The 24752-nt window shown below is 57.3% G+C and overlaps 1 protein-coding gene across 1 annotated transcript in view; it reads right to left on the bottom strand.

Annotated features, from left to right (window-relative positions):
- The window catches only part of AGRN (agrin), a 131317-nt gene that overhangs the window by 14279 nt on the left and 92286 nt on the right, over positions 1-24752 (bottom strand). The window contains 19 exon segments of the mRNA XM_075721584.1: positions 147-362; positions 1023-1215; positions 3237-3593; positions 4319-4438; positions 4772-4886; positions 7185-7312; positions 8740-8874; positions 9029-9412; positions 9646-9751; positions 10185-10309; positions 10688-10831; positions 11403-11567; positions 13254-13367; positions 13727-13832; positions 14006-14151; positions 15819-16019; positions 17256-17330; positions 17333-17449; positions 19203-19424. Coding sequence (XP_075577699.1) covers positions 147-362; positions 1023-1215; positions 3237-3593; positions 4319-4438; positions 4772-4886; positions 7185-7312; positions 8740-8874; positions 9029-9412; positions 9646-9751; positions 10185-10309; positions 10688-10831; positions 11403-11567; positions 13254-13367; positions 13727-13832; positions 14006-14151; positions 15819-16019; positions 17256-17330; positions 17333-17449; positions 19203-19424 — 3169 coding nt within the window.

Genomic DNA, 24752 nt, shown 5'->3' with positions numbered 1-24752 from the left:
AAGCTCCGCTCCGCAACGCTTCCCCCGCCCCAGCCACCGCCTGGAGCCTGCCAGCAGGCTGAGGGCTGCAGCCGCCACCACGGACGCTCTGCCGGCAGCAGCAGATGCCGCGACGCCCACGGCAGCGGCGCAGCACCCTCACTCACGCAGCCATTTGGTCCTCCGGCGCTCCCCCAATGAACAGGTCCGTGTCGAGGTTGAGCCCGTCGGTGCCCGTCGGGCTCTCACCGCTGACGTGGGGCTCCCCGTCGACAGACAGCATGCCGCTGCGGCGGTTGCGGTTCACCACTAACTGGTGCCACTTGCCAGGCTCAACGCGGACCTTGCTGGTGATGATGCCCGTGCCGGAACCGGTGTTAAACCTGGAGCAGAAGAGGGGGAGGTCTGTGTCTGTTCACCCTGCAGAAAGGCGACATCTGTGCCATGGCACAGGGGCTGCTGCATCCCAGGGAGGAGCTGGGAGCACTCAGGAGCTCCCCTCCCTCCCCACCTCCGGACCAGGCTGCGCTCAGAGCACGTAGCTGTCCCCTGCCAAGCGTCGGGACCGCCTGCCTGAGAACTTGTCCAGACTTTGCAGTCTCCAGAGGTCTGCCCGCCACCTCACCTCATTCCAAATCTGCCCCTTTGGCTTTTGGAACTGGAAAAATCATTTCAGCTCAGATTTCTGGGGCCTTTCTCCCTCTCTTTCTTCCCCTGCATTTCTTTTTCCAGTACAAAAGCAGTGCCAAAAAAAGACCTCTCACTTGCTCAAAAAATATCAACCTCCCACACCTTTTAGCTTTTCAAAATGCAAACTGAAATAGCAAATTAACTTTGTCGAAAAGTGCCACAGGGAACAAGTCTCCTTCATATTCCTATTACATCGGGAAAAAAGCTCCTCCTCTTGTCTATTTGATGCTACGGTTTCTTAGCCTGCAAGTTCAAGCCCAGCATCCTCCTGGTGTTCTGCAGGGACCGTTTCTGGCAAGAGCGGCCGCTCCGCTTCCTCCACAGCACACCGGGCAGAGGGGAAGGGCACCCACCTGAGTTCCACGAAGCCGCCAACCAGTGCCAGGGAAATGAAGTCTTTGCCATGGTTCTGCCCGTTGTAGAGCAGCAGCCCGCTGAGCTCCACAGTCCTGAACTCCATGGCGATGCGCACGGTGTGGTACGCCTTCATCATCTTGAAGGCCAGGTAGGACTTGCCTCCAAAGCTGGGGATGAAGTACCTGATAGCTGCAAGAGCCAGGGGAGGTAAGAGAAAAGGAAGAGGGGATGAAGTAGCGGAGGGAACAGGAGGACAGAGAGCAGAAAAAGGCCTGATATGAGCCTGTGAACACTTTCCTACCCGTACAAGCAAAGAGAGCTCTTGTGAAATGGCAGAAAGAAGCTTGCTCTCTCCTCTGGACCCATGCTCCTGTGCAATTATCCCCCATCACCGCCTCCCAGACACTCACACCGGTAGCAACCAAATCCTCTCGTGGTGGCATGCCCCCCAAAGATTGCTCCCAGGCTTCAGAGATCTGTGGCACTGCTCCCCCAGTACTTAGCTTCAGTGGCACCCCAGTCAGCTCCTCCCAGTTAAGGACCCGTGCTGTCAGCCCTTTCCATGCCCAGCGATCGCATCCTCTGCGCCCTCAGCTGAGCTCTGCTGCACACACAGCTCCTCGTAACTCAATTTCCCTGCTCCTTAGGCAATTTTTATCCGTCCTCCCAGAATCCCACAAGACAGATCTACATTCATCACTCCAGGCTTTTATTTATTGCAGCTGAGATTTTCCAAGAGATCTGGAAGGCCAAGCCCTATTAAAATTAACAGGACTGGACACCCACATCCAATAGCGGCTTTGAGCGCTCCAGCTTATTATAGCTTTAGGGACAAAGCTTTTCAGGAATAAGCACTCACAACCACCCAGAGCCCCCGGTGTGACACCAAATTGCCTGTGGGAGCTCACAGTAAATAACAGCAGCTCTGGTTAAGCACGCTGCCAGCCTGCAGCTGTTTGCTAAGCAGCTCCGAGAGCCGGGGAACAGAGCCTGAATTATCAGCACACATCTCCTGGTGTTTGAGAGGACGGTTAGTACCTGTCCTCTGTTACACTAGCTAGCAGTCACTAGCTGCAGGAGCTGCGAGCGACAATGCCACGAGCAGAGATTAAAAAAGCAGAAGCTCACAATCCCCATGCTTCGGGGCACTGGTATATCAGAAGTGGAGCCAGGAAGAAATTGCCCCTGGCACCTTCTTACCCTGCAGCCTCGCCGTGCTTGCCTCTTACGACACACGGTGCGTGTACAACCTGTTCTTGTCAGAGTTAAGCAAGCCAATTAAACCGACCCCTGCAGTGCCTCCTGCCTGGCGCCAGTGCAAGTTATGGGGCCGGGTTTGCATGTGCCCCCCCGTCTGCCCATTGCCATGCAGTCAATGCAGTCTGCGGGAGTACGGACAGACGCAGGAAGGGCCGCACCGCACGGAGCCCAGCCCTTCAGCCCTGCTTGTGCCTAGCAGCACACGCTTAGGGAGAACAGTCCAGTTTTGGGCCCCTCAATACAAGAAAGACATCGAGGTGCTGGAGCGTGTTCAGAGAAGGGCAACAAAGCTGGGGCAGGGTCTGGAGCACAGGGCTGGTGGGGAGCGGCTGAGGGAGCTGGGGGTGTTCAGCCTGGAGAAGAGGAGGCTGAGAGGAGACCTGATCGCTCTCTACAACTCCCTGACAGGAGGGGGCAGTGAGGTGGGTGTTGGTCTCTTCTCCCAAGCAGTTAGTGATAGGACGAGAGGAAATGGGCTCAAGCTGCGCCAGGGGAGGTTTAGGTTGGATATTAGGAAAAATTTCTTCACGGAAAGGGTGGTCAAGCATTGGAACAGGCTGCCCAGAGAGGTGGGGGAGTCCCCATCCCTGGAAGTGTTCAAAAAACGGGTAGACGTGGCACTTTGGGACATGGTTTAGTCTAGTCTACCCTTGATTGGTTTAGTGTGGACTTGGTAGTGTAGGTTAATGGTTGGACTGGATGATCTTAAAGGTCTTTTCCAACCTAAACGATTCTATGATTCTAAGAGTTACGAAAGGGGCAACTGCAGAGCAATGCTTTCCCATTTGTGTCCCCCCACCTTCCTCGGCTGGAGCCTCTAGGTGCAACTCAAAGCTCCAAGAGACATGGTTCCCCTGATGGTGCTGTCCCTGCTTTTGGCCCTCGCCCTCCTACAGCTGCGAGCCCCATACCAGCACCCAGCAGCGCCGCAACAAGCCAGAGGCACGTACGTTTCTCACAGACGGCTCCCCCTTTGCCTGCCGGGCAGCTGCAGGTGAACTCCTTCCCGTCGTCCTCGCAGGTGCCGCCGTGCAGGCAGGGGTGAGAGTCGCAGGGCCGCGAGGGTTTCTTCGTGGCAGGGGGCTGGCGCGTGGGCTTCCGCCGGGTGGTGGCAGGGAGGGTGGAGGTGGGTCTCTTGGTGCTCACAGCTCCTGCCACCTTGGTGCTGGGCCGGCCCGCGGCGTCCGGGCGCAGGACGTGGACAGTGGTGGCAGCGGCGGCTGTGGTGTACCGCCGGGTGGTGGCGGGTGCCATGGTGGTGGCCGTGGTTGTGGTCACAGTGGTGGTGAAGAGCCTGGGGATCCAGTCTGAAACACAGCAAAATGCAGGTAGAGGCTGGTGCTTTGCAACCTCTCTGGGGGCAGGGAAAGCCACTCGGGCTTTTGGGGTGAGATGGCAGCAGAGAGGCTTGGACAGACGGCTCTGCCAGGCTCCTGCAAGCCCAAGAGCCCTCTCCCCTCCGCTCTCCAGGCCCCAGGGCTTCTGCTGCATGGCCCGGCTTACGAGTCCGGCAGCTGCCTGCGCAGGGTGGGTGCCTGCGCAGGGCCCCCCTCCGCAGCACCGTACTGCTGCCTGTCCTCCCAGCTGGCGTGGGGGTAGACACACTCCCAGGTAGAGCTGCATGCCTGGTGCGGGTGTGGCCATGCACCTTTTCCCCAGAAAAATCAGCGTTTCAGGTTTATCAGCACAAGATCACGTGGGCTAGGCTGGCCACCCCCTTGGGAATACCACAAAGGGCTCGCTTTCCAGGACTGCGGGCAGCGGCGCATCGCCACGGTGCAGCACTGCCGCTTTGCCACGTGCTGTGGAAGAGGGCAGCAATTTTACCCTCCTTATGGCCTTCCGGATTTGAGAACAAGTCCGGGCACATGGACTAACCTCTGAGCCCTGGCTCTGGAGGGCACTGCCTGGGGAAACATTTGACGGGTTACTGCTACAGATGAAAGGCCCTGGCAAGACCAGAAGAGCCAGCCTGCCCGTTTGAAAGCCCAAACCAGGAGAGCGGGACTGGCCGCAGACAGAGGGGGCTCACCAAAGTCCATGAATTTGACATGCTCCTGCTGGGGCTTCTTCACCAGGATGGTCTTCTTCTTGGAAGCTTTGATCTGCTTCAGCAGGGCCCCTTGGACATCAGCTGCCGTGTACGAAGTGGCTGATGGTAGCCAGGAGGAGAAAGGAGAAAGGCAAGAGTGAAGATGCAGGCCTGCCTAGCAGTTTCCCTCCCGTGACCTCCCCGCAAAGCATCCGAATCATTCCTTTCCCTAGGAAAATGCTTCCAGCCTTCCAGGCACCAGCTTAGGGTGCACCTCCTCCCAGCTCTCCTCACAGCATCTGTTGATTTTGCTGGACAGAAGCCACGGCGCCAGCAAATTTTAATAAGGTTCTTTCATGCTCCTTGCCGCACGCATGTTTCTCAGGCTGGCAGCCCCACTGGGAGCGGGCAGATGCTGATGCCACAGTGAATCAGCACCGGGAAGGCTCTTACCTGGGTCAAAGTGGGACTCCACAATGACACGGACAGCACTGCTCTGCCCCAGGTCTCGGACACGGATGCTCTTGAAATCCTTCTTAACGTCAGAATTGCGGAAAAGCTCATCCAGCTAGTTGGTCGGAGGTGAAGGAGGAAAGATAAACAAACTGAGTAATGGGAAGTCCCTAGGGCGTAGGTCCTTTCAGTAAAAGATCTTGAGTCTCAGCGAGTCTCCTCGGTTTCAACCCACAGGGGTTTGCACCCAAACCTTTGCAAGACATCCCACTGACACACGCAGAGAACAGGGCTCCTCTGGGTAGGGTGATAATTTCAGATGGTGCCTATGCTTTATGGCCTGCAGTCAAAGGTAAGAACAGGATCCAGAAATCGTGAGGAAAGTGAGCTATCCCCATCGGACCCGTGGGGAAGAGCGGAACAGAGCGAGACCAGAGACACCCTGCAGTTCATACAGGGATTTTCTATTGTGTGGCATCTAAGTCTTACTGATCTCTTCTAAAGCTGTGTAAACCTGCTTAGGCACTTTGGAAAATCCCATAAGGCACCATTCTGCATCTTTAAGTACCTGACTGCCTTTTAAAACTTGGCTCTCAGACATTGCAGGATTTGTCTGAAGTCACATGAAGGAGACGGTGACAGTCCAAGGCTTACAGCGAGTCAGGGCTTTAACACCCCTGCTAGCTATCTGCCCAGCCTCATGTCGGACTGGTAGCCGTCACCACTTCCTTCCCTCAGCGTCAAGGCAAAGACAGAAGAAAGTAATGAACTGACTGATAGCCCCGCGGTAGAGTCTCCCCCTATAAATTTGGGCATAGCCATCTCCGAGGGGTAAAGGAGCACATCGCATCCGTGGGTATTTGCAGGTAGCTTGCACAGGGACAACATGTCTCTGCAGCGCAGGGCTGTGGCAGGGACACTCAGCCCAGCCACGGACGGCCTCGGGGACAGAGGGCCTCTGCCATGCCTTCATTTCCCCCAGCCCTGGGAAAACAGAAACCAGCAAAATCTCCTGCCTTCTCACAGCGGGTGGATGGATGAACCAGTGAATGAAGCTTTTGTGTGCACGTTTGCATCCTCAGATTGAAGCCACTGTTGTATTGGGAAACACTGCTATTGTGATACAGAACCGCATGAACCATATGGTCCATATGCCAGGCACACATCTGCTTATATGACTGTACTGAGGGCTTGCCAACTTCTAAGTGCAGCTTGGAACCAGCTCTAAATATGTTAATCTCCTTGCAAAGATGCTTTGTGTTTGCTGTGCCACACTGCAGGCTACAGTATAATGTTGCCACCCCACCCAGCGCTTCCTTGGCATACCCATATGTACATATTGCCACGCAAAGTCCGCCTACTCCAAGAGCTGGCAATGCAGGGGGGTTCTCCTTTAAGGTGGGAGGCGGGATTTACATAAGCAGCTTCCCAAGTTGTGTAGCTGGACTGGAGGGACAAAGGGGTTTTGGACACGTTGTTGTCTAAGGGCTTTTCCTGGAGATAAGGACACTCTGGGAAATCCAGGGCGTTAAAGCAGAACATCTCATCTGAACAGCCCCACCACCAAGATCAAGCTGAAAAAGGATCATTTTTGATGCAGCACATAAAGCATGGAACCCACTGACACAGCACGTGGTAGAGGCTAATAACACACATAGATTTAAAAGGGATCGGACAAATTCACAGAGGGTACCTCTTAGAACTGGTGCGTGATCTCCTTACACTCTAAGTGCGCACCCCATAAAAGCGCTGCCCCTGGCGATAAGCCATGTCCACTCCCAACTTTTATAGGTTAAACCCTTCTCAAAAAAAAAAAAAAAAAAAAAACCCAAACCCAACATGGAGCAATGCTCCTCCAAGGCACCCAACACATTTTGCAGATAGGTCTCTGTGCTCCCATCTGACAGACAGCAACGACAGGCCACGGCCTGCCCAGAAGCCATCGCGAATGAGAAGGCAAAGCAGGAGGGAACCCACTGCGCTTCCCACGGCTGGGACAACGGTGCCTGCAGTCACAGAGGGGGGTGGTGGCACAGCGTACCGTACCACGCACCCGGGGAGCAGGGCTCGGAAAGCAGAGCTTGGTCCCTGCTTCAGCGGGGTGGCTGGCACGAAGCGCAGCAGGCAAGCAGCCTCCCTGCAGAGCGCGGGCACCTCCGAGGCCAAGTGGATGCAAGCAGGCGAGCGTGCCAAGGCTGGCTCCCCACGGGAACCCAGCCACTCGAACAGACAAGCCTGCTTATTAGCAGCAGCTCGGAGAACGCCTGCTCGCTTCCGAAGCGGAGGACTGTGTTTCTGGAAGTCAACACTTGGGATTTAGTCATCTGTCCACCACAGAGGGCAGGGTCCTCTCTTCTTTTGCCGAGGACGGAAGAGCCCTAGCCAGACCCTAGACCAAGTGCAAAGGACTCACCGCACTCTCAATGCTCCTGGCCGTCTCCCCAAAGAGCTCTGACTTGGGGTCAGCCATCTCAGGTGTGTAGAACAGCTCCTGGCCTTCCACCTCCTCCAAGATGAGGACTCCTTGGAAGACTTTGGTAGCTATGGGAGGGAGGGTAAACAAGACAAATGCCTTTAGTCGGCTTGCGGGCAGGAGACGGGCGTGTGGCTGACAGCCGCGAGGAGCGTTCGAGTCCCTGGGGGGAAAGGGTGATGGCAGTGTGCGGGTAGTGCCAGTGTTGGGGTTAGTCTGGATGGGTCTGGGAGAGCGCCATGGAGGATTAGTATCAGAGGGTGCTGGAGCAGATGGCAAAGACCAGGCTGGAGATGGCAGCTTTTACCATACGGTTTCCTCTGAGCTCCGGCCCGGAGAGCAGCCCCCCTGCACCGGCTGAGTAACAAGAGAAAGACGTTAGCCAGAGCAGCACATAGTCAACACGGCAGGATCAGACACGTGCATGCAAACAGGGGCAGAGGAGGGCGAAATGTGGACTCTGGACAAGAAGACCTGTGCTGGGAGAGGGAAGCAGAGATCCTGCCAGCTAACAGGCTGTGGCCAGCCTTGCAAAACCAGACAGAAACTGCAACAGGAACCCAAGGTGTGGTTCCCTTCCAGGGGAGCTGTGGGAGTGCGGAGGCAGCTACAGAAAGGTCCCCGCTGTGGGTAACCATATGGAAGGTTCCCAGCAGCTGGCCTTTTGTGGGTTAAAAAGGGAACGCTGTGTCCAGAGGAAAAGGGGATGTCCTCCTGGAAACCCCAAGGAACAGGGACAGTTAGGAAGGACCTCAGTGAGCTGTGCAGAAACATCTGGGAGACAGAAATATCTAGAGCAACAATTTCTAGGGTAACAAGGATGCACGTACAGGGCAACCAGTGCTCTGACTGAGCACCGGTGGCTCTGGGTTTCCTCAACATGGACAGCACGAAAGGGGCTGTGAGTGGGCAAGACAGACCCTGCCGAGGTCACGAGAGCAGCACGCACCCCTGGGAACCGCAGCATGAGTCAAGAAGCTCAGACTCCCCAGGAAGCCCAGCAGGGACACCCGGGGCTACAGCTGCTCTCCCCGCCTGCCCTGGCACAGAACTGGTCCCGGTCAGCCCAGCTCCCTTTACAGCCGTTGATGTGGATAAAACGGGAATCCAAGAAATTCCCTCATCCCCCCTAGGGCCAGTCACGAGCTCTGCAGAAGCGTGGGCAAAACACTGGTCAAAATTTTAAGGCTGTAGCAGTCAAGGAAGAAAGCGGTCACCTAAGCGAAGAAAACTGCAGAGTGCTGCAGCGGGCGGGCACAACGGCTGCCAGCTACCACCAGCATGTCCCCATGAACACCCCCTCAGGGACACACCAGCCCCCAGACTGGACACGGGTACCGTGCTCACTGCCAGCTGGGCAAGCACAGCACCGTGCTGCTCTCCCTGCCAGGCAGCTCTCAGTGGCACCTCTCCCTCTCCTGCACCCTGCAAGAGCTCAGTCTGACTCCTGACCACTGAAAAGGAGCCCAGAGCCCAGCCCCGAGGACAAACTCACCCGGACAGTTGCTGCCTTCCGCATCAGCAGCCGCAGTCTTGCCATCAGAGCAGCATCCCAGTGGGGTGTTGTAACACGTTGCTCTCTCAATGGCTGGGGTGGAAGTTACCTGGCTTTCCTCCGCCTCCTCTTCCCCTGCATGGCATTAAGAGGAGCGTTCACCAGCGGGAGGTAAGACCTAACCTCTGTGTTCGAGAACGACGCTGAGACACAGCTTCATTTTGTCGTGAAGGACAGGGTATGGTTTAGCCCGCAACCAACCTGCCAAGCCTAAGCAGCGCACACTCACCAGCAGAGCCTGCCCCACTCGATTCCTGGTCTCCGCTGATGCCCATCTCTTGGTCTCCACTGCCTTCTGCGCTGCCTGACTCAACATAGGCAGGCTGGGTGGTGGCCAGGACCACTGGCGCGGTGGAGAGAGGACGGACGGTGGTCTTGTATACCCCGTGGGTCATCCACGGTGTGGTGGCTGGTCTGGCAGTCGTAATGCGCCTTGTTGTAGGGTGACCTCTTTCAGTAGGCCTGGCTCCCAACGGCAAGGAGCTGGTAGCCAGCTCGGTGGGTTCTGGAGCCCGGGTGGTGAGCCGCAACGGTGGAGGAAGGATTAACTTGTCCAGGGGCAGGGTGGGCAGCGGTGTGGGCGGTGAGGCGTGGCTTGTGTGAGTGATGGACTCTGAAAGGAGCAGGAAGACAGGGTAGGTAAGGAGGGACAGGTCCGGGAAAGGCTGGCCATGACACTGGGAAGCATGTTGCAAACCCTCCGGCACCTGCCCCGGGCAGCGCATCTGCTGCGCCATGAAGGGTCACGGCACAGCGAAGAACCACAGAGGGAGGCAGCCAGACCCAGGTCCGGCGTCAGGCCAGAGAGCTGGCACTGCCCCAGCACCGAGAGCCGCTGACACTCACCGTGGCACTGCCCCACATGCTTCACGGTGATGACCTGTCCCTGACGGCAGGCGATGGTCTTCAGCTGGCACTGGTCCCCGTAAGTGACACCATCAGAGCCACACACCTGGGAAGCAGAGGGGAAATGTGAGCTGCACCTCTGCCCTCCTTCAAGCCCTGGGCAAACTAAACTGGTCGCTAAATGCTGGGAGCAGAGGCTTTGCAGGGGTCCCTCTGAGGCAAAGAGGCAATGGTCTGCAGGGAGGGACCTGAGGGCAGGCTGCGGAAGCCCAGGAGCAGAGCAGAGCAGAGCAGCGCAGCGCAGAGCTGCCAGACGGGGCACGGAGCACCCAGCTCCATCAGGTGACATCTACGCCTCGCACGTCACCCTTCCCCACACGCTAAAGACGGTGACTGAACTTGCCCCTGCCTGCTTCTTGTTGGGGGGGCGGAAAGAGACATCAGACTCCTGCACTGCCTGCACCAGCCCGACGCAGCGGAGCGAGCCACACGTCCCTGCGCACGCCACTCAGCCCCCCATGGCTGCCTCTCCCGCAAACCTTGGTCATGTTGGCCTCCGAGCAGAGCGGGGATGGGCACTCGCAGTGGGCAAAGCCGCTGACTTCCACGCACGAGGCCCCAAACTCGCAGCTCATTTCCTCACAGGATTTTGGGGCTGACGGGTCTGGGGTAAGGAGAGAAGGGGGAAGAGATGACCAACAAAGCACATACCAATGATACAGAAACAGGCTGTGCTGAATCAAAATCCCTCTCTCCTCCCAGTGGGTCTTAGCTCTCCCAGGGACCCGCCAGAGCAGTTCAGACCAGCGGACAAGACAGACTTTCACCAAACAGAGAAACAGTCCCTCATGCTGCGCACGAGTACACAGATAACGGGAACCCAGCCAGGAATGGGGGCCAGGGCCCCTCTCCCCCGAAGCACAAGCACGCAGGGCAGGAGGGACGCATTTCTTTCACAGACCTATGTGCTGCCCCGCAGCAGTACCCAGGCACCTATTTCTCGGCGTCCCAACACAACCCCTCTGGCACATGGCTCCCTCACCTTTCTCGCAGCCAGTCATGCCCAGCTTGCTGCCATTGGGGCACTGGTTGCATTTCATGCCGGTGATACCAGTCTTGCAGGAGCACAGCCCAGTCATCTGCTCGCAGTCATCGCGCACCGAGCCCACCGGGTCGCAGTTACAGGCTGGGCAAGAACGGGAAAAAAAGTCACTGTTTTGCTGGTGGATTTGCGGAGCCAACAGCAGACTCATTCGGGTCCCCCCGGCCCAGCAATCCAAGAGAAGAGCAAGGAGAAGGGTCCAGGGGAAGACCTTAATGGTGACTGCTACCCTGTGTTCACTGACCCCACGTTCTGACCACGGCCCTACGGCTTGCGATCCCACATCTGCCCCACAGGCACATGCAGGGACACCGGGGCGCATTCACGCTGGGCTCAAGCAGCCCTGCAGAACATCTGGTCAGGGAGCACGCCCATGGAAGGAGATGCCATCTCCTAGCCAAGCTGCGCTACGGGGGAGCAACAGCACCCGTGCAACGCTTCGGGCCACCCTGTCTCTCTTGCACAGAGCAAGTCATCAAGCTCTGCAAAAACAGCCACTGGAGGTGGCTTACACCAGGACCAACACGAGGGCTCATCGTTTTCAATAGCACGAAACCCTGCCGTGCCTCGAGCCCCGCGGCGCAGGCCAGGGAGCCGTGCCAGCGGAGAGTCGCGTGGGCCGAGGGGCACCGGCCCCAGCCCTGCCCGCACTCACGTGTGCAGCCGCTCTTGCTGTCGGTGACGATGCCACGGAAGTTCCAGAAGCCAGGCTCGCAGCGGTCGCACTTCAGGCCCCCCACGCCCGGCTTGCAGGAGCACTGCCCTGTTGCGGGGTCACAGGATCCCCCGTAGGAGCCATAGGGGTTGCACTGGCAGGTGCCTGCGAGCCAGAGAGAGAGCAGGAGGCTGAGTCCTGGCCGAGGAGGCGAGGGGACGCATCAAGGTGGAAGGACTGACCGCTGAGCCCCGAGCTGCTCAGCCAGGGCAGGAACGTGGCCTCACGCTGGGCAGGAGGAGGTTTCACCAGCTGCTCTCAACGCTTCTCCTCCGCCCCAGCTACAAGGGGGAACTGAACCTCCAGGGATTAACCCGCATGCTTTGCTGTCATCAAGAACTCCTCTCTCATTAACATCAAAGGGGGAGGAAGCTATTAGAAGTTTATTATTAATTCATTAATTAGGAACTTGATGGAGGGAAATGATCCAAAGATAGACAGAGAGATGCTGCCATTATCCACAGGGAGCCATAGAAAGGGGACATGGGGCAGAGCTGGAGAAAAAGAGAGACTTGGGAGCAGCAAAGAGGGTGCGTGCGCACCTCCCCAGACTGCCAGAGGCCGGGAAGTGGCACGTCCAGAACAGGCAGCAATGGATAAATCTGCTCGAGGGGCTTTGAGCTGCTGGTTAAGTGGTAATTACATCCTGATGTATGCTTGCTGCCAACACAGGGACACAGGTGGCACAGAAACTGGTGGGATACTGAATCCCAGACAGTTGGGAAGCTGTGTCCATGGATTGGAGGGCAGGGGACAGGACTTCCATCAGAGGCACATCACTACTAACTGCCACTGGCACGGTGATGCTGAAAGCGAAATGCTTGTGTCCTCCCTAGCATCACTGTGACCGGCCACTCCCTGCTCTGCTAGCCCCTCTTGGCCAGCACCCACCACACCAGCACCCACCTGCTCTTCCACCTCAGCCTGCAGCCCGCCCCACACACCCCCTGCCAGGAGATCTCTGGACATTCTCTGAATGCTGCTGCTTTTTAAATTATATGGCACATTAAACAGCACTGCATCCTCATCAGGCAGGCATTAGCCAGGCTCAAGCGCAGCATGAATCGTGTCTCCATGGGGTAATGTGTTTCCCTAACAGGCGGTCACAGCCTCAGCTGTTAAGAGTTTGCTAATGCTTTTCAAAATGCACCTTCTGCTAAAGTGCTGACTGATAATTATTTAATAAATATTAATGAAACGTGCCAGCTCAGCTTCCTGCACAGTGCAGTCACCCACTAGTCACTGGTCCTGGAGTGGCCTGCAGAAGGTCCATAGGTGAACCCAAAAGCTCTGTTCCACCTCAGCCTGCAGCGCAAGGATACAAGCAATGTTTCTGTCACTCAGGCCGGTGAAAAGCCCTAAGCTTCTAGCAGTGGGTCAAAGGCACAGAGGGCACGGTCTGTCCCTAGGGGCACCTTCTGGGGTGTCCAGCATGGACTCAGCACCAGACAAGTTCTGAGCCACCATCCTGTCTTCCTGCATTTCAGAGGGACTTAGACCTGGAAGTTGACTCGGGACTTTTGAAAGGACAAGAGCATCACTAGCAGATACAGAAGGCAAAGCATGCGTGCGCATCTCCACGTGTGCATGCTGTGAGCCTGGAGCTGGGGATAACCAGAGGCTTTCTGAGCCTGGGAGATCACTAGTTAGCTAAGGCATGGGGAGGGTCCACCTTTCTTTGTTTCCCCTGGGATGGGACCCCAAATCCCCCCTCCACCTGATCTCTCCTGCCTTCCAGCCATCCTTGAAGGTTCTTCATGCCCCCCAGGTGGGAACACAACATTCACTCACTTGGGCATCCAGCTGCACCCACTCCTAGAGCCAAGGTCATGTTGTCTGGGCAGCATCCATAGATGGTCTGGCTGCAGTGCACAACCAGGAGAGGTGGCGGGGTTGTGGCAAGGGCTGGAGAGGAAGGCAGAGAGGTACAGGTTATCTTTGGCACGCGGGCTGCCGCAGGGCAGTATTGCCAACGTACAGATCGAGCAGCTAGCAGCATTCCTGCAAAAACACGTGGTCTTTGCAGAGATTCTGGGAACAGGTGATGAGGTGAGGTCCTACCCTTGGCCAGGGAAAGCAGAGGGCACGAAACAGGAATGACGCAGCAGGGATCAGCAAACCAACACAGACGCTGCTGCGTCTTTAGTGAGCACTTCCTTGCTTAGCCCCAGGGAAAGGGCACGTGTTACGCAGGGCACCAGGCTGGGGACCAGCGCACACAGCTTGTGTCAGCCTGCGGGGCTGGCTGCCTTCGGGGCACTCACCACGGCAGGCTCCTTGGCTAGTGACATAGAGATCCTGGCGTTTTTCACACCGTGTCTTCTTCAGCTCACACTCGTTGGTGTAGGTCACACCATCAGAGCCACACACCTGCCAGGACAGGGAGGGAAGCCACTCAGGGCAGTCCCTGGCACAGGAAGGCAGGTTCCCTATCCATGGGATGCCCTCTCCTGCCCAGGAAGCATGCGGGAAGGCCACCAGGGAGAAGAAAGGAGGGGAGCGAGGACTGCAGCAGGCAGCCCTGAACTGCTCGGCGTGCTTACCGGGTTGCGTGGCACTGCCAGGCAGGTGAAGTCACACACGCAGCGGTCATCCTCTGCATCCTCGTCCCACCAGCCCCCGTACTGCCGGCACCGGTCCTGTTCACACTCGCTACCATCGCCGGAGCCTGAGCCCCCCGAGCCGCACTCTGGAGCGAAGGAGGACCACGGTGAGAAAGGGCTCAGACCCAGGAGGGCAGAGCTGGGGAAAGCAGAGGGGATGGGACCAAAGCCCTCTCCCTGACACGGGGCTGTGCCCTGGACAGGGGAAGCAGCCCACGGCTGCACAGGCCCATCCAAATCACAGCAGATTTAACCTCTTCAGCACAGGCAACCCCAGAATCCTGGGCCCACATATATTAGGATGCTTATGCCCGGACCTCAGAGAAGATCCCTCTCCCTTGGAGAAAGCAGATTCTCCCACCGCTGCCACGAGCTTGTGCTAAGCCTACATAACGCAAACGTCACAGGGAAGCTTTAGCAGGTGGCCTGAGGTCTTCCTCTCTCCAGCATCACCGCATGAGCAAAAGCAAGGGTCCTGCGGCTACCAGCACCCTGCAGGCTACCTGGAGATCAGACAGCTAATAGCCATGCACAGGAGGGAGGGCTGCCACTTGACTGAGCGACAGCTTCACTCCACGCTTTGATCCGACCCCTTCCCCTTCTCCTGCCCTCCTCAACTCATAGTGCAGCAGGGAGATCGCTGCTGCTAATATAAACACGGAAACTGGAGCAGAGGAAGGGATGGTCCCTTCCAACCCAAAGCATTCTATGATTCTATGGTGTTTGGGTTTCGTTTGAAGTTCAGTTAGGCAGATATTCTTAACAATATAGAAACTCCGTCCCTAGCCTGGCTGCCTCTCCATAAAATGCTCAGAGCTCCAGCAGCAAGAGAGATGTTGCTGATTTCAAAGGCTTCTTAAAGGGGAAGGGGGGGGGAGAGGAGAACCTGCCCCTTTTTATTGAGTGATCAAAGGCTGGGATTTGGCATTACACAGAGAATTATTTAAGATCTTTTCCCAGAGGGACATCAACCTGAAATTCCCCAAGGAGGCCTGTGATCAAACACCATGTTACGGCTTCCCCTCTCCCTGAGCTCTGCCATAGCACTGAAGGCCTTTCCAGCCAGACTACATGTGCAATGAGCCAGAGAATCTCAGCTCACCGGGTCTGCACATCGGGAGTGGCGAGGTTTACACGCCTCCTGCATTCGGATTCAGCCAGCATTAACCCACAGCCTTCCCCCCTACAGTGGGAAAGCTCAGCAAGTCCCAGTTCTTCGCCTGGCCAAGCAAGGCACAGCCAACCCCACGACCTCCCCAGGCGCTCGTACCGAGCCAAGACCGGCCACAGGCCGGGCCCTCAAGCAGCCCCCGGGGCGGAGGGCAGCAAAGCGGCAGGCAGGCTCCCTGCCCCAGGCACCGCTCCATTTTCCCCCGGCCGAGGCCCGCCGAAGCGTGAAATTAAAGCAGCGATAAACTCCTTGCCCAGCCGATTCGGCGGCGGCATCTCTCGTTACTGCTGGGTACAGAAAGACGGAGGGGAAAGGGAGGCAGCAGGGGTGCTGGGTGACGGCGGCCGGCCCCGAGGGACGAGAGGGCTGCTGGCACGGGACCCGCAGCGCTGGGGGTCTCGCAGGGCACCGTGCCCAAGCTCCACGCAGCGGGGCCGACGTGGCGGCCGGGCACAGCGGAGCAGCGAGGGGAAGAGCCTGCTTCTCTTGTATGTCTCAGAGCGCAGCCTCAGCCCTTCCTCTCGCCCTGTCCCCCCCGCCTTCCCCACCCGCGCGAGCCCGAGGAGAGAGTCGGCCACCCACCGTCCTCACACGGCCCCATCCTGGCAACCTCAATGCTCCTCTTCTGCTGGCAGGAGGCCACCCGCAGTTCGCACTGGTTGTCGTAGGTGAGGCCATCGCTCCCGCACACCTGAGCGAAAGGCTGCCTCTCGCACTGCGGGCACACGCACTGCCCGCCCACGCACTTGCTGCCGAAGGAGCACACCGTGCTGCCGCAGGACTCTGCGAGGGGAGAGAGGAACCGCCGTGAGACGTCGCGGGGGGCCTTCGCAGCCAACTGCCCAGCGTCACGGAGCTGGGCACCCCTAATGCCATGCCCTCAGAGGCAAGGGAGAGAAGTCCTCCTTCCCCAGAGCGCTTCGTTCTTGCTCATTTAAACCGTGCAAAGACTCTGCGACAGCCAGGTGATAGCCCGGAGCGTTTCTGATTCCCATCAGCACCCACAGGTGTTGTGCCCAACCGCTTTTTCTAGGACACCGGCAAGAAAATTCCATTTACTCTCATGGTGACTTCAGCCTCCTCCTGCTCGCAGTCCCCACAGAGCACCGAGAGCCATCTGTCACACTCGGTCGCTCTTCTCTCCCAATGTAGAGAGCATCTCCATGCACAGTTCAGCCTTGGAACACAGGCCCAGCTGGACAGGTTTTATGAGGCTCAAAGCATTGCTTTTACCGTAGTAGCATTTGTCCTAATGAAAAACCTAGGCAGGGCTTTTAATTCATTAATTCATTAAGAAATTACCACAAGACAGTTTCCTGCGCTGGGGGAGTGGGGAGGAAACACATGAGCAAAGATGAATTAACCCCAGGAGATGGAGGGAAGGGAAAGCTACTGAGATGAACTGTGTGATCAAATAGACCCTCGATGCTTTCAGTCCTGGTGGTAGCTATAAACATGTCTTTAGCCTAATTTCTTTGCTTGGCTCAATGGACATTAGCCCAATTTCTTTGCTTGGCTCAGACGAGTAACAATGAGGGCAGGTACCACCTACGATGCGTAGCTGGGGCTAAAAAAGGGGAAGCTGCTTGAGAGACTCAGGATGCCCAATTCTTGTGAAGCCAGAAGGGAAGACCACGCCAGACAAGGCGAAAAAGCCTCAGGCAAAGTCCTCGAGTGACCTGCCAGGAACTGCAGCCCAGGACCAGGCTGCTGGGTGTCCATGGCAAGCCCTGTTACTCTGGAGCTGATATCCTCTGGGAAGTCCTGAAAACAACCACTAAAGGCACCAGGAGGAGCACTAGGGAGACCTTCCACGCATCCCGACCCATTTCTCAGATGCCTCCCAGGGCTGGCAAACGCCCATGGGCTGCAAAGTGCTACGAACGGCTGGTGAGCCTTGGATGGCCACGGCCAAGCAGCTCAGCAGGACCCGCGCAGCCAGCGGGGCTGAGCATCCGCTCTCTGAAATGCCACCAGCAGGAGTGAGACAAGGGAAGGAGGGGACCTTGCCAGACTCACTGCAGTCTCCTTGGGCAGCCACCAAAATGTTCGTCTGCTGCGTGCACGCCCGGACGTGGAGCTCGCACTCGCTGCGTACGTGTTGCCATCTGTGCCGCACACGGGCTGAGAGGAGGGAACGCACTCCGTGGGGCACACGCACCTTCCTGTCTCCGCCTCGCAGATGGCCCCAAACTGGCACTTGCCACAACGGTCTGCGCAGATGAAGAACAAAATGGGCAGGTTAAAACAACAGCTCAGGCAGGCATCGCTGTCTAATGAAGTACCAGAGCAGAAATAAAACCCCACTGCGACCTCCTCCCCCAGGTCCATCCCCCGCAGATGCCAGCAGCCTTGTCGGGAGCACAAGCCCCAGGGCACAGCGCAAGGGAAGGAGCCGAGGCAAGGGCTGCAAGAGGAGGGAGAGCCAGGTTCGGGGGCAGAAAGGCAATAATTACTCGTAAAAGCCGTCAGGGCCAGGAGCAGCCGGGATGAAATGTCACCAGAGCTGTATGCCGTTACAGCTAAATAGGAGGCGGGAGAGAGCACGGGGCTGAGTGCAATTACAAGGAGCGATAAATCAGTCCCAGCCTCGGGAGGAGGAACGCAGCATCCCAGCCAGCCAGTGGCCAGTCTCCCAGGGGAGAGAGGCGGCAGGATGCACACACGGCACAGCAGCAGGGCAGGAGGAGGTGGTTGGCGGGGAAGGGGAATACCGTCTTCCCTTAGTTTATCAGGGTGCCAGCAGCACCGGACGCACATATACCACAGCACCGATTCAGAGCGCCCCGCCACCTCCCGCAGCGGGATCCTCAGCTAGCCGGCTGCAAACACGCACAGAGCACATCCACGCAGGCTCGGGGCAGAGAAGACGTTTCTGTTCATAATAACTCACTTGCAAAGGCGCTATCGCTCATTGCGGAGAGACCGGACTCAGCCAGCACACCTCCCCTCTCCTCACTCCTGGGTATTTACTGATTCACGGCTTCATTTTCTCCTTCAGACCAACACCCCTCTTCCCTCCCCGCCATTCAATTCACGAAGAATTTGGCTCAAAGATGGTTTTTCTTATTTTTCTTTCACACAGCAGCTGCTGCCTTTGCATGGGGGAGGGAAGATGCAGCCACCCCCCGCGTGGTTCGTGCAGACTGTTGGCCGGGAGGTTTCTATCTCCAGCACAAAGCCTGCAGCCACGCCTGGGCTCTGCAGGTCACGAGAGGGGCTGCTCAAGGCAGTCTGCGTGCAGACAAGGGCAGCTCTTTCCTACGCAGCACTCAAGCGCGTGTGCCCGGCAGCTGAAGTATTTGCATCCTTCACTGTTTCTCCTGTCACTGCGTGGAGTTGGTACCAGCATTTTCTTCTGACCTGAAGCCCACGGGGCCCTCCGCTATGCTGCAGCAGGGAGGTCCACAGGTTGGAGGAGGTCTTCCTTTTCTGGAGGAAGGGTCTTCCTTTTCCCTGCTGTCTCAAAGCCCTTACAGCTCAGGAGCATCTTCCCCAACTAGGACTGCACAGCGCAGCTCAGTGGGGAAATGTCCGTAAAGGGATTAAGCCCAGTTTTGACAGGGGTGCTGCTATGCCACACCAGCCCTGGGTGCAAAGCCAGGCACCAGCTCCTCATACCCAGGCCTGAAGGTTAGGGGCAGAAAGACTGTATTTGGACAAAATCGTAATAAGCCTAGCCCTACCTGACCATCCCGGCAGATTTTGCCCCAGAAGAACCCAGCCAGCTCGGGCTGTACCTATCTGCAAACACTTTCTGACTGGCAAAGCTGTGCTGGCATGGAGAGCTTGCAGACGGAGCTGCCTACGCTACGCGGCAGCCACCAAAGTGCAAAGACACCCCAACAGCCCTATCTCCCTGCCGCTGGGGCCACGCTCATGCTTAATACACCACCTGCTCGCAGCAAGGAAACGCAGCTGTGGCCAGCAGCACGAGGAGGAGGAAGCCCAGAGATGGGCTCTTACCACAGGGCCCCTTGTGCTTCACTTTGATCTCCCTCTTGAGGACACAGGCCATGGAGTTGAGCTCGCAGGGGTTGCCGTAGGTGCGGTTGTCGGTGCCGCAGACGGGGTCGTAGCGGCCCTGGCACACCTGCTGGCACTCGCACACGGCCTCCTGGTTCTTCACCACGCACGTGGCCCCGAAGGTGCACTCCACACTCAGGCACGGGCTGGGTGTGCCCAGGTCTGCAGAGGGGACAGGAGAGAAAGGCACTGGTCTCAGTCCGCTGCTTCCCCAGCCCTCCTGGGGCACTGTGCACAGCAATGCATGCCAGCAGCCCCAGCCTCAGGCCCATGCCTGCCTCCCCCAAGCCGTGGCAAATGCACAGAGCTCCTGGCCTTGGCACCAGCCCAGCCCCTGCACCCTCCATGCCACCCCGACATGCCCGGGCTCAGCATCTTCCCCATGCGTGGCAGAGGTTAGGGATGGGAAGCAGGCACAAGATCTTCTCCCTGCACACCATGAACAAGACTCCTGCCTTTGTCTCCTCCATCCCATCCCCATCCCAGCTACATTCTGCCCCGAGGGGCTGGCCGGAGGCGGGATCAGCCCCGCAGGTTTCTGCGCTGAACCCCAATGTCTGGGTGTCCCCAGCAGCTCCCAGCCAGCATCAAGAACGAGCGTCATGTGCTGAGGGAGGGCAACACAGACTGGGGCCCCTCACTGCCAGGAAAGGAGCCGGCACTTCTTTTCCTGGGCAACAGTGGTGCCACGAGCCTGCCTGTGAAGTCGGACCTGAATGACCAGCTCTGTGGCAGAGGGCAGGGCAGGAGGCAGCAGAAAGCCCTCCTCAGGGTGGTCTCGGTGCCTCCAGGACACTCGCTACGTCGTCACGCAGGACCTGGCACCGGCTACTGAACCCTCAGTAGCCAAAAAGCTCGCACAGGGATACTTCTCTTCCCTGAGGCCTCACATCCTCAGAATCACACTGTCCCCTGAACACCTCATCCTAACACCCCCTGTGGCCATACCCAGGAAGATCTGGCTGGAGAGGACACCTGCATTTGGCTTCACCACACAGCCTGCCTCTCTCCTCTCCCCAGCAGCTCAGCTCCCTTCCCTTCCTCTTGCAAGCTGGGGCTGCGAAGGCCAGGGAGCTGCCGTGCAGCAGGATGAAGAGACCTGGTGCCTTGCTTCAGCCCGGTCCTCAGGCATCTGGCCCTAGGAGCAGAGCCCTGAGGCTCCCTGGGGACGGGCAATGCCCCGCAGCATGGGCTGTGGGCTGAGAGGCAGCCTGTGCTCAGTTACTGTGCTCAGTTACTGTGCTCAGTTACTGGAGCTGCTTAATCAAAGTCAGCCGAGCAGGCAGCACCCTCCCTGCAAGACGCCCGGCAGCGATGAGGTGAGCAGCCAACCCTGATGGTGACAGCAAAGAGAAACGGCTGCGTCCGACTCCCTGGTTCAGCTCTGCAACTGCGCGCAGGGAAAGCCCTGTGGTTCCACCCGCTTCCCAGCCCGCTTGCCAAAAGCGGGCAATGTCCCTCCAGGAATGCCCTCCACCATCCATAAGTCAAGACAGGCACCTAAAAGGCAGGATTGGCTGTGCTGCTGGGGAGAGACACAGCACTGCCCAGCAACCCCTTCTTGTGACAACAGAAAAGCCCTGAGGACCTGGGGCAAGGAAAGGACACGGATTTAATCCATGCTGAACACTGACGAGGACACATGACAAAACGGACGTGGGGAACAGACAATGCAGCCAAGGCGAGATGGATGCAACAGGCAGACACAGCGCAGCCCCACCAACACCAAACAGCGAGGCAGGCACAGAGCCAGAGCGCGGTGGGAAAGACAAAGCCTTCCGGAGCCTGCTGGCACAGTGGACAGGAGCAACAGGACCATTTTTCCTCCCCTGCTAGGACCAAGGTGGCATCTCCGCAGAGCAAGAGCAAGGCTTCAGCCCTCGGGACTCTGGCTGCGTGCTGTCAACCAGTGAGAAAACGGCCCATAGCATGGGCAAGTCTGAATTTTGGATTTGGCTCTTTGGGAAGCACCTGCCAAGTCAAAACTTAGAGCCAACAGTCTGCAAATGAACAGGGAAGAAGGGGACAGTTCAGGCACATGGCCACTACTTCGACCCAGCCTTTTCAACTGTGTCCCCAACTTCCCTGCAGCGAAGAGTTTATGAGCAGTTCCCAAGGGCCAGGAACCGCTCCCTGCTGTGCTCAGCCCTGCGATGCTGCTCACGTCTCCCGCTTGTGTTTCACTTGTTTTTAAAAACAACATTTGTAGCGCAATCATGTCCCCCAAACAGAGACACACATGCTTGCATGGAGAAAGCACCTCTGCAGGACACAATTAGGCAGTAAGGATGCAACGAGCTAGGCATGAAGCAAATGCACTCATTCATTTGGATTTCAAATTCACGCTCTTGTGTTGGGGAGCAAGTGAGCAGTGAGTGAGAGTGCAGGGAGGTGCCGAGTCTGATGGAGAACACTGCCCTGACATTTCTCACCCTTCTTAAGCAAGCAAACCTGCAGAGATGCAGCACATGAAGTTCCTTCACAGCCTGAACCTCAGCCTGTGAAATTTCCCACACAGCCCTGGGCACCTGCAGATGTTAATGGGAGTTTTGGCACCAGTTTTGATGTGGGTGGATATAATGAGGACCTACTGAGGGGGACCCCAGGCTGCGCTATAATCAAGACCCGCTTTGATTCCTGGCCCTTCTCCATCTCGTAGGCAGGGAAATGGAGGCAAGAGCAAAAATGCCCATTCTGCACCCTGACTGATTAAAGGGCATGATCCCTCGCCTGCTGCCAAGCTGCGCAGAAACCTAACCAAGCCCTGGGGACGCCGAGCTCTCCTGCAAGCCTTGCCTGTGGATGGCTATAGGGAAGAGGCTCTGAAGCTGCTTTGTAACCCATCACACCCCATCGATCTGTGCCCATGACACCCAGCGGGCTCCAGCACCAGCTCCACAGGCACACAGGGGAGTATTCTTAGAGAAGAACCACATCTGAGCACAGACAGCTCCTCAGTGCTTCCAGAAGGCACACGGTGCTTTGCTGGATGCTGGGGAGGGGAGCTGCAATCCCTTGCAGAGCCCCTGCCCACCGGACTTGCACAGACAAGCGTGACACACACTGCGGAGAGCAAAGGGACAAGCATCACAGTCCCAGGCAGGCAGAAGTCTCTGGGAAAGAGGAGGTGGGGAAGAAAGGGGGGTTAGTTGGGGGCAAAAGGAGAGGTAAGATCAACCAGGAGCAGTCCAGACTGATGTATCAGCCAAAGAGGGGCTTGCTAAGGATTGGGGGGCTCACAGCACCCACCTCTGCTCCCACTCTCATTTGTCTCGAAGGGTCAAGCCACAGCAAGCACCAGACAAGACCCCACTGCACTGCAAGGCATTTCCATTCCAGCAGGAAGTGTTTGGGGTGAGGGATGGGAGCAAAACCAGAGCAATCTCTCCATCCCAGGGGCTCTCAAGCAAAACTAGAGAGGAGGGGAGTAGTGAGAAGAGGCCAGGACTGTCACTGGCTACGGAGAAGGAGAGAAAGCCGACCTCCTAGCAGAGATGTCCAGGTAGGGAGCAGAAGGGTGCTGCAAGGACACAATTCCTTCCTCCAAACAGGCAACACTGTAAAACACAAGACACAGACGAAAAGGGGGGAGAGGGAGAGGAGAGGAGCGCGGAGGGAGAGAGAGAGCAGGGTGGGGGGAGAGAGCAGAGAGAAGCAGGGAGGAAAAGACAGATGCAACTACAGACACCTTCCCTCCACCTCCTGTCCACATCGGTCTCAGCCCATCCCTTCTTTCTCAACCGCCCCATCAGGGTGTAAAAGTAGAGAAGGATTAAAAACAAGGTCTGGACTGTTTTGCTTGGCTTTGCCTCCTTTGCCTTGCCGCTGGAAAAGACAGCAGCAGAGCTTAGAGCTCATTACACAGGTACGTGTGATAAGAGATTAAAACACAGCGACCATGCTAACGGCCTGTCTCTCTTCCTCCCCTGGTGCTGGGTGCAGCCCGTAGCTCCCTCAGCCCCCAGTCTCGCCCGCTGCCGAGTGTCCCCCGAGTCCTGCCTCGGGCTGTGCTGGCGGACTGCGCCCTGCATCCCGAGGAAGCCAGCCAGGAGAGGAGTTAGTGCCACCAGCCGCGCTCGTGCCGAGAGGACCTGTCTTGACCCAAAGGCTGGCAAGCAACCCCACCGCCCCGTCCCCACTTCTACATCCGCTTCCCATCTCACATTGAGTCTGAACTGGTGACACAGAGGAGGATGTGCTCCCTTCCCAAAGGGCAGCACTGAGCTCAGAGAGAAGATGCTTTCCTAAGCTGACGGGGAGACCAAAGGAGAAGTTGGGGGAAAGCTCAAATAAAAGAGTGTAAGATGGAGAGAGGAACAGCAGATGCATTAAGGACCATATCCTATGGTCCACTGGCCTCACTCCACCGAACGCGGTGGAAAAGATGCGCGTCTGACAGCAGGGTAACTAGTTACTCTTGCCCTAGAAATTCGGGAAGCCTTAGCAAGGGCCTGACTCTAAAGGAGGTACAGGGAAGGGTTTGGAGCCACCCAGCTGCAAACCACCACCTCCTCCTGGCCCCACTGGCCCAGATCTGCCTCGGGAGCCCGGCGTAGCCCAGCCGTGGGCACCTCGCTTCACGCCCACCCTCCCCTGCCCCAAGGCAGCCTGCCTCGCCAGGAGCGGCCCGGTGCCTTCCCATGCCAGCCCCAGAGGCCAGCAAAGCTTTGCAGCAGCACAACAGGGCAGGAAAAACGAGCGCCAGACTTGCCAGCGTGCACGGCTCCCTGTCAAGGCTTGCTGCTTGCCATCCAGCACCAGCTCCCCGTGCCCCGGGGAGGCAGGGGCCTGCAAGGTGCCTCCGTTACCCTCCCTATAGGGAGAACTTGGGGAACTGACTCCTCATCAGTCAACCAGCAGAAACGCGGTGAAACGGATGATTCAAAATAACAGTTGTGGCTATATTGAGTGTGATTGTGGGAGCCTGACAATCACTTTTCAAGCAGCTGGGCCTGGCAGCATTAAAAACCTACTGCAGGAGCACAAAGCCAACAAAACAGATCCGCGACATGGGGCTTAATTTCCAAGTACTTCAGAAGGTTTGATACAGCTGATACCTTACAAAACATCAGCTTAAAATAACAGGACACAGTTCTAGATCTAGTAAAAACCAATTCGAGATGAAACAAACAGTCCTTCCAACTCATACTAATCAATCCGGTGACGGCGTTTAACCTCCTTCGTTTTCTGCGCAATAATTTTAAAATTGGACGTTCCCAACATCCTAGGGACCCAAAGCCCCATCCTATCACATACGCCTGAAAAAGCATCCATTGGAAAGGTCAAAAGCTTCTCCCAGAGATGAGACAAAGACATGGCGAGACCTCCAGAGAGCGGGCGCGCTGGGCAGAGTTCCTTATGGAGAGTACCTGGAGCTGAGAGAAGCAGGCAGGCATGGAGGGGGAAGCATGGAAGGAGCTTGGGGACTGGCACTACCCTGGGAGGAGAAATGAATGGCGTGGGCTGCACGGGAACTGCATGGTGGCAAAT

Source organism: Pelecanus crispus, chromosome 15 (assembly GCF_030463565.1).
Source record: "Pelecanus crispus isolate bPelCri1 chromosome 15, bPelCri1.pri, whole genome shotgun sequence".
NCBI lineage: Eukaryota > Metazoa > Chordata > Aves > Pelecaniformes > Pelecanidae > Pelecanus > Pelecanus crispus.
This window is presented reverse-complemented; position numbering and strand designations above follow the sequence as displayed.